This window comes from Prionailurus bengalensis, chromosome E1 (assembly GCF_016509475.1).
Source record: "Prionailurus bengalensis isolate Pbe53 chromosome E1, Fcat_Pben_1.1_paternal_pri, whole genome shotgun sequence".
Taxonomy (NCBI): domain Eukaryota; kingdom Metazoa; phylum Chordata; class Mammalia; order Carnivora; family Felidae; genus Prionailurus; species Prionailurus bengalensis.
The window spans coordinates 10254241-10268904 of record NC_057347.1 but is presented as its reverse complement, the minus strand read 5'-3'; the positions used below and the strand labels follow the sequence as shown (position 1 = coordinate 10268904).

Sequence of the window (14664 nt, the reverse complement as noted above, 5' to 3'; positions counted from 1 at the left end):
GATCCGAAGCAGGCTCTGCACTGAAGCCCACGGGGCTTAAAATAGTTGCATGTATTATTATTTAACAAAAACAGAGTTCTCTACATACACAAACACACATCTTCCAACACGGTAATGTGGTATAAAAATCAAAAGCCATCAATCATTACATTATAAGCATGATCTCCGTTCCTCAAACAACTCTCTCATCTTTTAGAAGCAGCAGCAGACCGCACTAAGAATCCATGACTTGCCCAAAGTTGGAAAGCCAAGATTCAAATCCAGGCAGTACGACTCCAAACTCCAAGCTCTTCCTGCTGCACCCGTAGGAGGCAACTCAGCTGCAATCAATAACACACCACTTTCCAAGTCAACTTACATTTATGTACGTTTTCAATATCTGCAGGGTCCTGGAGGATCTTTGTTAGGCCTTCCAAAAGAAGGGCTGCCTTATGATAGCGATAAACAATATCTTCTGTCTGCTGAAACATCTCATCCAGGGCTGCAGACTGAACCTGAAGCCAAGTCAGCAAGAGCAAGGAGATTCTCAACTTTTCCACGAAAATACACATCCATCTGGGCAATGCAGCTTTAAATGATATCTAACACATTTTGACGAGATGATATAATCTACCAAACTACAAAACTTACTCCTAAGACTCATCAGATGAGCAGTATAAAGGAGCTTCTCGATGAAAGTTACTTTGCCTTCAAACATAATCCCGTACTCAGAGAGATTCATGATTCAGCATTTATACTTCTAAATTGGCTCTTCTATGGCTACACTAAAAAGTTTATTTTAAACATATACTCTCACACTAGGGAAACCTGACATTTCATTAAGGTAGATATTGTTATAATAAGATAATTAAATGGTGGTAAAAGCCATTTAATAGCTTCCTTTAGCCAAAGAACTTTCTGGCGTAGTCACCCATTCATTCGGGGGTGTTTACAAGTGCCAAGCACTGCACATACCACGATGGAGAACTCACAGTCTGGAGGGACACACAGGCCTGAAAACATGGCTTGCTAATTCCACGAGACTCGTGGTTGTGTAGGAGGAAGCCCTGAGATGGGACGGAACACATACCGGGCACATCTAACCACCCCGTGGCACACGGAGATTAGGGAAAGCCTCCAGGAAGTGGTGTGTCGGCTGAGTCATAAAGGAGTAGAGGTGATGAGAAAGGTGGGCAGGGGCTTTCCAGAAAGAGGAGACTGTAGTATTATGCACAGGTCATGACTATTTGAGAAGTCTTCTCAATGGTATTCTGATTTCCTTGTTAAAAAGTAGACGACAGGCCCAAAATGGCACCACTTAGGCCAAGTCAGTAAGCCAGGACCTCACCTCACCTCACCTCACCTCACCTGACTGCAGTTCCAATACCCCAGGTATGTAACCTCGAACCAGTCAACATGGCATTTCCTGGTCAGCACTAGGAAATTTACTGATTGACCCCTTCCTTCCACACTTCAGTTTCCCTTAGAAGGGTAACTTTGCCTAAACAACGCATTCCTTGCTAATGAACTCCTTTCCTCTTTTTTACTACCCCCTTCTCCCTTCAAACACCTTTGTTTTATTTAGCTCAGTAAAGCTCTCCTCTACTTGCTAGACGAAATGCTGCCTGATGCATGAATCATTTCACAAAAGCCAATTAGATCTTCAATTTTACTTGGTTGAATTTTGTTCTTTAACGTTCTCTTCAGTCTTTAAAAGCCGGGACTGCCAGTAACCCAGTATCCTGAGGTGTACTTGCCGATATGATCTGTTTCTTTCAAAAAATACTTGAAAGCCACTTACAATAAAACATATAAATGGGTACAGAAAATCCATTCTGAAAAGGATGAGGAAATGACTAAACATGGTGCTAATATCACGAAGTTTGCTGTGCAGCCAGGGCAAAAGGAGGGACTTATTCAAGTTACACTGCTCTTGTTATCAGAAAAGGAAGAACAGCCAAACTCCTCAGGAGAGGACATTTTTCTCGGCCCCAAGTTTTAAAAATAATTTATCATATGAAGTCTCAAACCAGTATAGAGTGATACAATGCCTATTATTCATATCAATAGTTTAGAGCAAAATAATGTATGTTATGCTTATCAACAGTTTATACTCCAAAGTCATTTTCATTTGACTTTTGATAATGAATGGCTTGCAGAATAAGGCCAAGGGTAACATAACCGTACAATTCAAAGTAGACATATTCTGGGGCGAGGAGGTAGATTTATTATGTTAATGTGGCAAAAATAAGATTGCTCAATAATTTTCTTCCCCACTAAACTACTTAACTAACAGTCTCTAATTTCATCACTACTTCAGAGCAACTTTTCCCCCATGAGATAGAAACAAATTATTTCCAACAGTAGACCCAAATAATTGGAAAAGCAAATTTTACTTTGTGTCGAATGCTTCAGTAAGGTCCGTAAGTGGAATCTGGGCACGTGGACTTTTGTGGACTGGTAAACAGAGCGGTATTTTTCCTAATGTTTTATTATGCCAGAATTTCTTAGACAGTACAAAATGCAGAAACAGATCCAGCCAAAGCGTTTAGATGCAAAGTATAAGAAGATTAGATCATGCCTAAGGTTAGCAATTTTTAGGAGGTACAATAACACTTCACCGAATGCGGTAACCAACGTTATTTAATGTGTCACCTGTGCTCGTGAAGTCCAAGTCCTCCTTTAGTAAGAGGCTATCACCGTGTTTGGGACTTGGGAGCAGTCAAGGGCACAAACTCTTTTTAAAACGATAAGGTCAAGCAGGTATTCAACTCAAAAAATACTCTTAAATAATGTTAAACCGTAGAAAGGGTTACCATTTCTACAGCACAATTATAGATGAGTTTCTCTGCAGTCACGCTGCTGATTTCATCAATAAATCTCTGTTTGTCAGAGAAGAAGCGAGTCAGCTCTTCCGTAAGTTTCTTGCACATGGTGATGCAGAATTTGTATCGTTCATTCAAATTCTTGACAACTGAAAAGAAGTTGAGATGAGAATTTTATTTTTCCTCCACAAGTCAAGTCACAGTGACATGCACCTTTCCTGCTGATTTAAGGAAAGTGACATTAAATGATCATTGAAAAAAATGACCGGGGTTGGGGTGGGTGGCTCGGTCGATTAAGTGTCCAACTTCGACCCCGGTCATGATCCCACAGTTCATGCGTTTGAACCCCACGTCGGGCTCTGCGCTGACAGCGCAGACCCTGGAGCCTGCTTCAGATTCCGTGTTTTCCACCTCCTCTCTGCCCCTCCCCCCACTCTCAAAAATAAACATTAAAAAACAAAAAAGACCAGAAATCAGATTCTTTCATGTGTTCTCTTCCACTTCACTTCCAACTGTTCCCTGTATGAATTAAATGGCAAAAACAAAAAACAGAAAAATCAGAATCTTTGCCCAGTTAAGAATATTTAAATGTTTTTTGAAAATTATTATCTATTTATTTTGAGAGAGAGAGAGAGAGAGAGGGAGGGGTGGGGGGAGGGGGGAGAGAGAGAGAGAGAGGGAGAGAGGGAGAGGGGGAGAGAGGGAGAGGGGGAGGGGGGGGAGGGAGAATGCCAAGCAGGCTCTGAGCTGTCAGCACACAGCCTGACTTGGGGCTCGATCCCATAAACCGTGACATCATGACCTGAGCTGAAATCATGAGTCTGATGCTCAACCGACTGAGCCACCCAGGCACCCCTACGAATATTTACCAACACAGGGATTCCTCATCACAAACTCTCAGTGCAAAGGGGAAAGGAGCAGCTCGAGGACCGTCACGCCCCACCCATACCTTGTTTCACGGCCGTGGATGGGCTCAGTTTCCCGGACTTGACCTGGGCTTTGGCGAGATGCAGCGATGCGGCTAGAAGCTGTGCCGCCTTCATGTACAACACCAGCTGCTCCACCCGCCTGTGCCCAGAAGACAGCAGAGTGTTATCCTGGGACCCACATGCCAGACTCAGCTCTCTACTCATCAGGTGACCATTAAAACAGCATTTCTAAAGGAGTATCATTCTCCTGGATATGTTTTAATGCACAACTAACTCTGGAAGGAAGAAGGTTCATGAAAAAGATGTGTGTGTGCTTTGAACACAACAGGTCTACTCAAAGAAAAATCAGTACGATCCCTTTATCACCAAATACCTTCGACAGCGTAAGATACAAAGAGAAGGCAACGCTAGGGTTGCGGAATCTTCAAGTCTTGGCTCATATAGTGAGATCTCGCACAACGGAACAACTCGGGGCTCCCTTGAAGCCCTGAGATGGGATGTGATCTTGGCGTGCGACAAGGTCTCCATCTCAGACGTGAATTTACAGAAAGCATGGAGGATCTGGAAGTGAATGCCTGGGGAGCACCTACCCCCAGTCTTTGCTTAGTTGGCTGATCTGGTCCACGACCACGCTCTCCTGGATCTGGTACAAGGAGACGGCGGATGAGACAGCCGACGCGCACAGCTCCGGGTCTCCTCCCCGCGCGGCTGTCAGGTCCAGCACGCACTCGGTGAACATCAGCATCACACTGAGGTGGCGTAAGGCGTCTGTGTGTTCTCGCTGTGGCAAAGCCAATTTGTCTTAGAAACTTTCAGTGAAGAGGAGGCGTGTACTCTTTCCTGTATATAAGCCATGGCCGGCGCTAATGTTTTTCTATACTTATGAATATCAGAATGAGCAAAACAGACGAAGATTTTTAAATTCCAGAAGACTAGTAAGAAAATAAACACAGGTGAAACCAAATGTGGGTATGCGCATGTGTCTGTGTGTATGTATGAGAGCAGCCCCAAAATTAAGTGTCAAAGGAATGAGGTCACCGTGTTTTACCAGAAAAACAAAAACAAAGACAAGCACAACCCCAAAACTAAACAATTAAATCAACATACTTGAGACAAAAACATGACCAAATAAGCATCAGGATTTTAAGGATATCCTTTACACTAAACCACCCTTCTTGCTAGTTTAGTAAATTCTACTGACTTAGAGTTCCAGAGATGTTTTATTTTAATTTCTGGTGAGTTTTCAGTTCACAGTGACTCCTAATACCAAAGCTCTAAATTTCTGTGAGCTGTTCACTTAAAGAGGGGAGTATAGACATAATAGCATGCTTTAAAAAATGAGCATTCTAAAAGTAATGTGGGTTTTTGTTTTTTTTGTTTTTTGAGAGGGCCCAAGTGAACCAGGGGCAGAGAGGGAGGGAGGGAGGGAGAGGGAGAGAGAGACAGAGACAGAGAGAGAGAGAGAGAGAGAATCCCATGAGGGGCAGAAAGAGAGAGAAAATGAGAGAGAGAGAGAAGGAAAGGGAGAGAAGTGAGGCTCACCCAAAGCAAGGCTCGTGCTCACCCAATGCAGGGCTTGAACTCACAAACCCTGAGATCATGACTTTAGCCAAGGCTGAGCAACCCAGGCACCCTAAATTAATGTTGTTTTGAGATGTGCTTTTAGCTATAAATGTTTTTTGAAAGCTCAAATAAGACTAAGCTTCTCATTCTCCTTCTATGATGAAAAAAGGAGAATCATTTTCCTAGAAAAAGGAGAATAAACCAATTAACTTTTGAAAGTCTCTCTGCTCTCTGACAGCATATTGGACTGTACATTCCAATACACTGGAAAATGTACTAGAACACAATTTGTGTCTAGTTTGATGGAAACTGAAAAAACTCTGAAAACTGCTTTCCCAATCTTAGGACTGGATTGTACATATTTTCAAAATCACAACTAAAACTTCTACAAAATCACTACTAAATTTTGCATGCAACATTTTATAACTTTTATGTGAAATATTTAATTCTCATTCATGCAAAATAAAAACGTTAGTTGGAGGTCCGGCATGGAGAGAGGGAATTTGTTCTCTGTTGGCCCGGAGAACTGATCATTTTAATTTGAAATGCTAAGTCAGCATTGTAATCAGGACTGAGGACACAGTGTAGGCCACTGGGTGCTGTCCTGGAGTCGAGTCTGAGGAACTGAACTGGCACAGTCTTTGGAGTCGCAAAATTAACTTCTGTCGTTCTGAATGTGTGTTCAGCGTGCTTCAGATTAGGCTGCGTTTTTCCCTGTGGAACTGGCTCCACCGAGGGAGGGTGCTGGTCTACAAATGTGAGCATTTGCTTGGCAGGTTTATTTCTCAGTGCGACTAATCTGGCATTATGCTTTATTATTTCATAAGCCTAAGTGTATTGCTTTTATCTTATGAAGAAAAGCAAGCAGTGAGAATAAAAAGTTACGGTTTCAGGACAAAGACTGTGCTTTACAAATCCCATAACTAGCAAATAAACTTCAGATTAAAAAAAAAATCTCCATGTGTCACTTCCTCTCAACCAATGCTTGTTCTGGATGAGTGTCACTGTTAACATTACTCTAAAAACACATCAGCAATGTTTTTCAAGGAGAAAAGGACAAGGTGAGTTAAAGAGAAGAAAAAAGCTTCAGAACTTTTGTGTATTCTGCCCTTTCCTCATTGCTAGAACCTTCTTCCGTGCTCTCGACATTACAGCGACACGCCACAGGGGTCTCTTCTCTACCTCCATCAGTGTCTCCTCTGGCAGTTCAGGGGCTTCAAAGGTGATGAGCCCCTCTAGGCTGGGGGGTGAAGCACCATAAGGCATGTATCTCAGGCCGGGAGCCGCCTCCGCTCCCGGAGGGGAGGACCCCGAGCACGGCCCTGGCGGGGAGCCCACGCACGCGCGGCCGCTGGCGGAGCACAGGGAGCCTCCGGAGCCGCTGGAGCCCGCTGCAAGAGAACAGGACATGCGGCGCAGGGCCCGCAGTGAGCGCCTGCGCCCACCATCCAAGGAACAAAGGAAATGTTAAAAGAAAAGGCACCGACCCCCTGGGCTTTAGTTTTCCAAGTTCCCCTCTGTTCTTCTTTCATACGTACATTCCACAGACATCATCATGGCTCGTTTTAAACTAATCTGCGACATGCACATCTCTCCCTGTTGCTCCGTAGTCTTTACTGCAACATGCGGTCGGTGCAGAGCAGTTCACTAAATTTTTATAGCTACCGGTTATCGGAAGATTTGTACCATTTCTGATTTTTGTATCACAAATAACACTATAATGAAATCCAAAGCGTTTCCTTCCTCTGAAAGGCTCGTTTGTGATCAGTACTCCGAAGTGCTGGTGTAAACAGGAGTGGGATTTCCACAGAGCAAATGTGACCCCCGCTTTTACAGCCCTGGGGACAACCGCGTCACGGCCTCCTGCGGTAGTGGCTGTGAGGCAGCGCACCTATCCCGCCAACCTTCAGCGACGCTGGGCGTCAGTCTTTTAGTGTTGGCTTAGTTAACAGGTAAAAAACGTTACTTTCTGAAAATTGTATTTTATTATTACTTAATACTTCTAATAATCCGAAGAACAAGATCGTTGGCTCTACCTCCTCTCTCGTTATCTGTTTACAACCCTTTGCTTACGAATCTACTGACATCGTGATCGGTCACTTACTCAGTGTAAGAGAACTCAGAGAACCCACGGTCCAATATAGAAGATGATGTCAAACGAGAACTCATTTCAAGTCCAATCTAAGTGCTTTCTTCATTTAGGGTATTAACGACCTACGTGTAGAGTATGGAGGATGATAAAACCAATCTATTGACCTGTCTCAATGCAGACAGGATTCAGTGCAAAGACTGGGGCCCAAGGTACAAAAAAGGTAAGACTCAGGTTTCTAAAAGGACAAAGCAAAGACAGACAACCATCTACCATTTCAAAACATGTACTAAACGTACTAAATTAAGCCTTTAATACAAGCTAAGAAGCACCATATAGGCATAGCTGCTTCATCATGGAGAAGTCGCACTTCGACTGTATCGCTGTAATATCGCATGTTGTAAATATACAGTACTTTTATTTTATCAGGTTTCCCCCTCCCACAAATAAGGTCCCATTCATACCTTACAACCCTTTAAGGTAAAGACAATGATGATCTCCATGTCATTGGTAAAGAAACTGAAGTCCAGAGAGGTCAAGGGACTTGCTCAGCCACACCATTAAGCCATCAACAGAACACTGTGCTCCCAACACTAGCCAAAATCATAATAAGACGATGCTTCACCTGAGGTTGTTCTCGTTCGAAGGACCATATGGGTACAAGTGGGGGCCGTGGCACTGTGTGGAGGAGATCCTACAGTGAACAGGACAGCCCTGGAACTTGCTGCTGTTCCTATGGGAGGTGCCAGTACCACACCACAAGCTCCTGCGGGGGCTACGGTGAAAAGGTCACAAGATGTTACATCGTTTTGATAGTGTTTCTTTTGGGGGCTGGGATTATAGGGAGACCTGTACTTTTATATCAGGGTTGTTTTCTTTTCCAATAAGCATTTATTACTCTTAAAATCAGAAATGCAACGTAGGTCTCCACTAATAGTGTTTTATAGTAATCTCTTCACAGCTGTGAATCTTCTTTACCCCAAAGCCTTGGATGCAGAGTCACTTCTGTGAACTTCCAGAGTATGTGACCTGCAGTCATGCCTGTCGAGGGTCATTTGAAAAAGTGGAAACCGAGTACTTAGAATAAAAACGTGAGGTAAAGCTGAAGGAAGAACAGGAGTCTCCACAGAGTAAGAGCTTGAAAAGAGAGAGAGAGTGGAGTCGAAGCACATGCCTTGGAACCACAGCCGTGTGTCTGTCAGGGGGGTGTGAGGTGGGTCCAATGTCGGAGGGGCCTGATGGGCTTAGCGTGGGCTAAAGGAAGATGAGGAGAAAAGTCCCTCTCCACCAAACTAAAGCGAATGAACAGAAGTCGTCCAAAGCTCTTTCACATCCAAGCATCTCGAAAACATTACATTTCTGAGGTCACAGGATGGAGGCAAATCACAAATTTAAAAGTAGAAACACTGAACCAGACACAGAAACAAATTGCCATCAGTGTCCGTGATCCACAACAGAGCATGACAAACTTGAAGCACCTAATTAACAGAACAGACAGTTCATGAAAGTCTTCTAGGGAGTAAGGGAACAGCAAGTGGGAATCAATTAAATAGCGCCTATTATCACACAAGATGTACGAAACGACACAGATACTCTCTTTCTGTAACACTGTTATGATGTTATTTTATTGGGTATACATGTATTTAAAGATAATCATGGGTATATTTTAAGGGCCAATGATCCTATTGTTTCTTAAGGGCTTATGTTTTTATTTTCAGAAAAGGAAATTTCATGATTAGAGAAATGTGCAATTTCAAATGCTGACAATAAAGCTCATGTGGAAGATGGAAAAGAAAAGGAGAATAAAAATAATCAAATATGCATTTTCTGCCCAAATATTGTTTAAGGAGAAAAACCTGGTTTCACATCCACAAACTCGGACTGAAATCAGAACATATATTCATGTAGAACTTACACAACCTATAAATTTAAATCTATTTGTGAAGGAGAACGAGACATAATATGCTCTTTCAAAAAAGCTATTTTCAAAAACGGTCCCAACAACCAGTGACTGACTTTTGGCAGAGAGCACACAGAGCAATCACTCCCAGAAGGGGCAGTGTGTGAGGGGCATCGCAGACCTGCTCCTCGGTGACACGACCGTAACTGGTGGAAATTGCTTCTCAAAAAACAACCACTTAAAGCGGCTGCAAAATGTCCTGAGGGCATGCAGGAAATGAAACATTTATTCAAGAATATCTACCACATCTCGGTAAGAACCTGTGTCTCCACCCAGCCCCCACTCCGAGGGTGGAACCGGGGCGCGTAGATGAAATGCTAGAGCTTTACGGCCCTCACCTCAGTTCACTTGTCGAGCAGAGGTCTCGGGCCGGTAGAGAGAGGCAAGCCAAAAAGACCAGGGGCTTCCAGCCCACCCAGCACCCAGGTCACAAAGCAAGGGAGTCACTCTGAAAGAAATGGGCCAGCATCCTCACACCCAGCTCTAGAGAAGGGTGCCCAGGATTTTCCACGGTGGTGGAGACACGGAACGAAGAATTCTGAAATCCTCCCCAAGGAAATGGACTCTATTTGAAACAGATCACGAGAAAGTTCTCTGAGTGCACTGTCAAAAACAATGAAGATTTTGGTGATACACAAATGAGGAGGCTGCTGGCTCCATGAGAGCAGCAAGCTACCAAACGGACCATCTAGAAGGTTAATAGAGAGAACCAGGGAGAGAGACAGCTAAGAAGAGCCCTCCTGTGGTCAGAACGAGGCTGAAAGAAGACTGGCTTCAAAGACTACTTCTGCAAAAGGGCCAGCATTTAATCAGACAAGACCGGAACAATTCACACCCAACACGATTTGTCAAAAATCGAGCCCTCGGAGGGCAAGCCGCAGGGCCCACCAGTTGGCTGTGGTACCGACAGAGGGAGAGCCTGAGAGACCGAAGAAAGAGTGGAAGAGAGCCCTGTCACAGCCACCGTCGTCCCAGGGCAAGTGTACACGTGGCCAAAGCTTGCTCTCCGAAGACCGACACCAGAGGGTTCACACTACCAGGCCTACAGACTTCACGGGAAGAGTCCAGACAAGACTAAACACATTAAGCCCAAAACAACAAGCCAAAGGGTAAGGGACTGGAGGAGTCAGAATTCAGAACTGCTACAGAACTATTATATAAAATGTCTGGTTTTCAACAATAAAAATGCGGTATGTGCAAATAAACAGTAAAGAGTGACCACACATAGGGCGCCTGGGAAGCTCAGTTGGTTGGGCGTCCGACTTTGGCTCAGGTCATGATCTTGCGGTTTGTGGGTTTGAGCCCCACGTTGGTTGAACTCTATGCTGACAGCTCGGAGCCTGGAGCCTGCTTCGGGTTCTGTCTCCCACTCCCTCTCTCTCTCTGTCCCTCCCCCACTCGTACTCTATCTGTCTCTCAAAAATAAACAAACATTAAGAAACAATTTTTTGGGGGCGCCTGGGTGGCGCAGTCGGTTAAGCGTCCGACTTCAGCCAGGTCACGATCTCACAGTCCGGGAGTTCGAGCCCCGCGTTGGGCTCTGGGCTGATGGCTCAGACCCTGGAGCCTGTTTCCGATTCTGTGTCTCCCTCTCTCTCTGCCCCTTCTCCGTTCATGCTCTGTCTCTCTCTGTCCCAAAAATAAATAAACGTTGAAAAAAAAAATTAAAAAAAAAAAAAAGAAACAATTTTTTTAAAAAAAGAGTGACCACACACATGAAGAAAAACAAACAGAAACTGCCCTTGAGAGGGCTCAAATGTCAAAATTAGCCGACTTCAAAGGAGCACTTTTAAACATCTTCAAATAACTAAAGGAAACCATACTTTAAAAAGTAAAGGAAAACTTTACACTTGTCAGAATGGCTAAAATAAAAAAAAAAATGCAAGAAATAACAAGTGTTAGTGAAGACGTGGAGAAAAAGGCACCCTCACGCACTGCTGGTGGAAATGTCAACTGGTGCAGCCACTGTGGAAAACAGTATGAAGATTCCTCAAAAAATTAAAAATAGAATTACCCTATGGTCCAATAATTCCACTCCTAGGTATTTTCCCAAGCAAAATGAAAACACTCATTCAAAAAGATTTATGTGGGCCACCTGGGTGGCTTAGTTGAGTGTCCAACTTTGGCTCAGGTCATGACCTCACAGTTCGTGCGATGGAGCCCCACATGGGGCTCTGTGCTGACCGTGCGGAAACTGCTTCAGATTCTCTGTCTCCCTCTCTCTCTGCCCCTCCCCTGTCCATGCTCACTCTCTCTCTCAAAAATAAATATTTAAAAAAATTTTTTTAAACCAAAAAGATATATGCACCCCTATGTTTATTGTAGCATTATTTATAATAGCAAAGATATGGAAGCAACATAAGTGTCCATCAACAGATGGCTAGATAAAGAAAATGGTGTGTTGTGTGTGTGTGTGTGTGTGTGTGTGTATGTTATCTATACAGTGGAATGCTATGCATCCATAAAAAAGGATTGGCATCTTGCCATCTGTGACAACATGGATGTACCTGGAGGGTATTTTGCCTAAATGAAACAAGTCAGACAGAGAAAGACAACACCAAATGATTTTATTCATATGTGGAACCCGAAAAACAAAACGAATAAACAAAAAGGAAGAATCAGACCTACAAATACAAAGAACAAACTGATGGTTGCCAGAGGGGAAGGATAGGGGGAAAGGCAAAATGGGTGAAGGGGAAAGGGAGATACAGGCTTCCAGTTACGGAATGAGTAAGTCATGGGAATAAGAGGTAGCATAAGGAAGAGAGTCAATGATATTGTAATAGCATTTATGGTGACCGATGGTAGTTACACTTATGGTGACCAGAGCACAATGTATAGAGATGTTGAATTGCTATGTTGTATATCCAAAACTAATGTAACATTGTATGTCAACTATACTCAAGAAAAAAAATGTTTTTGAGAGAGAGCATGTGCAAGCTGGGGAGGGGCAGAGGATGACAGAGATTGAGAATCTTAAGCAGGCTCCATACCCAGCACAGGGCCCAATGCAGGGCTTGATCTCATGACTGTGAGATCATGACCTGAGCCAAAATCAAGAGTCGGACGCTTAACCAACTGAGCCACACACGCCCTAAGAAAAAAAATTTAAAGTATGACATTAATGTCTCCTTAAATAAAGAATAGGAATACACAGAGAAATTATTAAGAAAAACCCCAAATGCAAATTCAGGAGTTAAAAAGAATAAGTGAAATTAAAAATTCACTACAGGGGTTCAACAGCAGATCTGAATTGGCAGAAGAAAAAAATCCATCAGCTTGAAGATAAACCTACAGAGACTGTGCAATCTGAAGCATCAGGAGAAAAGAGAAAAGAATCTCAAAGAGCTATGAGACACCATTATGGGTACCTATGCCTAGTGTGTATCATATGCATGATGGAAGCACCAGGAGGAGAGGAGAGACAAAAAAAAAAAAAAAAAAAAAAAATCCAAGTAAATGGTGGCTGAAAATTTCTCAGGTTTGAAGAAAAACATTAATCTGTATATCCAAGAAGCTCAACAGACTCAAAGTAAGATAAAGTCAAAGAAATCCACACCCAGATACATCAGAGTAAAACAGCAAAAACTGAAGACGAGGAGACAACTTTGGGAGCAGCAAGAGAAAAATGACCTGTCACATACAGGGGTTTCATTCAATCTATAGATCAATTGGGGAGTTAACAATAGTAAGTCTTCTGATCTATAAACATGGGTTTCTTTCCATATTTAGGTCTTCTTTATTTAAAAAAAATTTTTTTTTTCAACGTTTATTTATTTTTGGGACAGAGAGAGACAGAGCATGAACGGGGGAGGGGCAGAGAGAGAGGGAGACACAGAATCGGAAACAGGCTCCAGGCTCTGAGCCATCAGCCCAGAGCCCGACGCGGGGCTCGAACTCACGGACCGCAAGATCGTGACCTGGCTGAAGTCGGACGCTCAACCGACTGCGCCACCCAGGCGCCCCTAGGTCTTCTTTAATTTATTTTATCAGTGCTTTGTAACTTTCAGAATAAAAGTTTTATCCTTTTATTAAATTTATTTCTAAGTATTTAAAAAAAAAATTTTTTTTTTTGCATTTATTTATTTTTGAGAAACAGAGTGAGACAAAGCGTGAGCAGGGGAGGGGCAGAGAGAGGAGGAGACACAGAATCCGAAGCAGGCTCCAGGCTCTGAGCAAGCAGTCAGCACAGAGCCTGATGCGGGGCTCGAACCCACCAACTGTGAGATTGTGACCTGAGCTGAAGTCGGACTCTCAACCAACTGAGCCACCCAGGCGCCCCCTAAGTGTTTTATTTCTGATGGTATCTTACATAGAATTGTTTTTTTAATGTCATTTTCAGATTGTTTCTTGCCAGTGTCTAAGAAATACAGTGGATTTTTGGATATTGATCTTATACCCTGTCATGCTACCGAATTTATTTATTAGTTCAAATAGTTTTTTAGTGGATTACTTGGGATTTTCTATATACAGGATCACGCCATCTGTGAATAGAGGTCATTTTATTTCTTCCTTTCCAAGCTGGGTGTTTTGTTTGTTTGTTGTATTGTCGTAGTCATTTTTGCCAAGTTGCCCTGGCAAAAGCCACTGATGTGATGTAAAATGGAAGTGATGACAGCAAATATCTTTGTCTTGTTCCTGATCTTGGGGGAAAAGCATTCAATCTTTCACCATTAAGTATGATGTTAGTTGTGGGTTTATCAGGTGAGTAAACTCACTTCTATTCCTAGCATATTGAGTGTTATGTATTACCTTAATTGATTTTCATATGTTAAAGCATGTGAATCAAGGGAAAAATTTCATCTTAGCAGGTGATGCTAATATTCATATTGGAAACTCAAGGACCCAGGATAACCAAAACAATCTTGGAAAAGAACAAAGGGGGAGGACTCACATTTCCTTGGTTACTATAAAGCTATAGTAATCAAGGCAGTATGGTACCAGCATAATAACAGACATATAGATTGATATAATAGAATTAAGAGTCCAGAAATAAACGCATTTATAGTCAATAGATTTTTTACAAGGCTGGCAAAACAATTCAATGGAAGAGAGAATAATGTTTTCAATAAATAGTGCAGGAACCACTGAATATCCACACACAAAAGAATGAAGTTGGACTCCTACATCACATCATCCACAAGAAATAGGTCAGAGCAGATCACAGATCTAAATGTAAGAGCTAAGATATAAAACTCTTAGGAGAAAATATATAGTTAGCCAAGGGTCGGATGTTATTTAAGGAAGGGTATCTAGGGAAACTCAAAAACAACAGAGAAAAGTTTAGCCTGACACCTACAGGTACAGGAAAAACTAAGC

The 14664-nt window shown here is 42.8% G+C and overlaps 1 protein-coding gene and 1 long non-coding RNA gene across 5 annotated transcripts in view; one reads left to right on the top strand and one right to left on the bottom strand.

The window, feature by feature from the left end:
* Nucleotides 1-14664, bottom strand: part of ULK2 (unc-51 like autophagy activating kinase 2) — an 85256-nt gene that overhangs the window by 2934 nt on the left and 67658 nt on the right. For 3 of the 4 annotated variants that reach the window (XM_043583249.1, XM_043583250.1, XM_043583251.1), the window contains 6 exons: nt 8011-8160; nt 6479-6687; nt 4324-4514; nt 3754-3872; nt 2796-2953; nt 359-494 (listed from right to left, as the gene is read on the bottom strand). In XM_043583249.1, the coding sequence (XP_043439184.1) occupies nt 359-494; nt 2796-2953; nt 3754-3872; nt 4324-4514; nt 6479-6687; nt 8011-8160 (963 nt within the window). The remainder of the gene's footprint in view (nt 1-358; nt 495-2795; nt 2954-3753; nt 3873-4323; nt 4515-6478; nt 6688-8010; nt 8161-14664) is intronic. The other variant, XM_043583252.1, reaches the window with a different exon arrangement.
* LOC122485014 lies at nt 12976-13432 on the top strand. The gene is made up of 2 exons (XR_006297765.1): nt 12976-13077; nt 13315-13432. It is a non-coding gene; the product is annotated as an uncharacterized LOC122485014 (long non-coding RNA).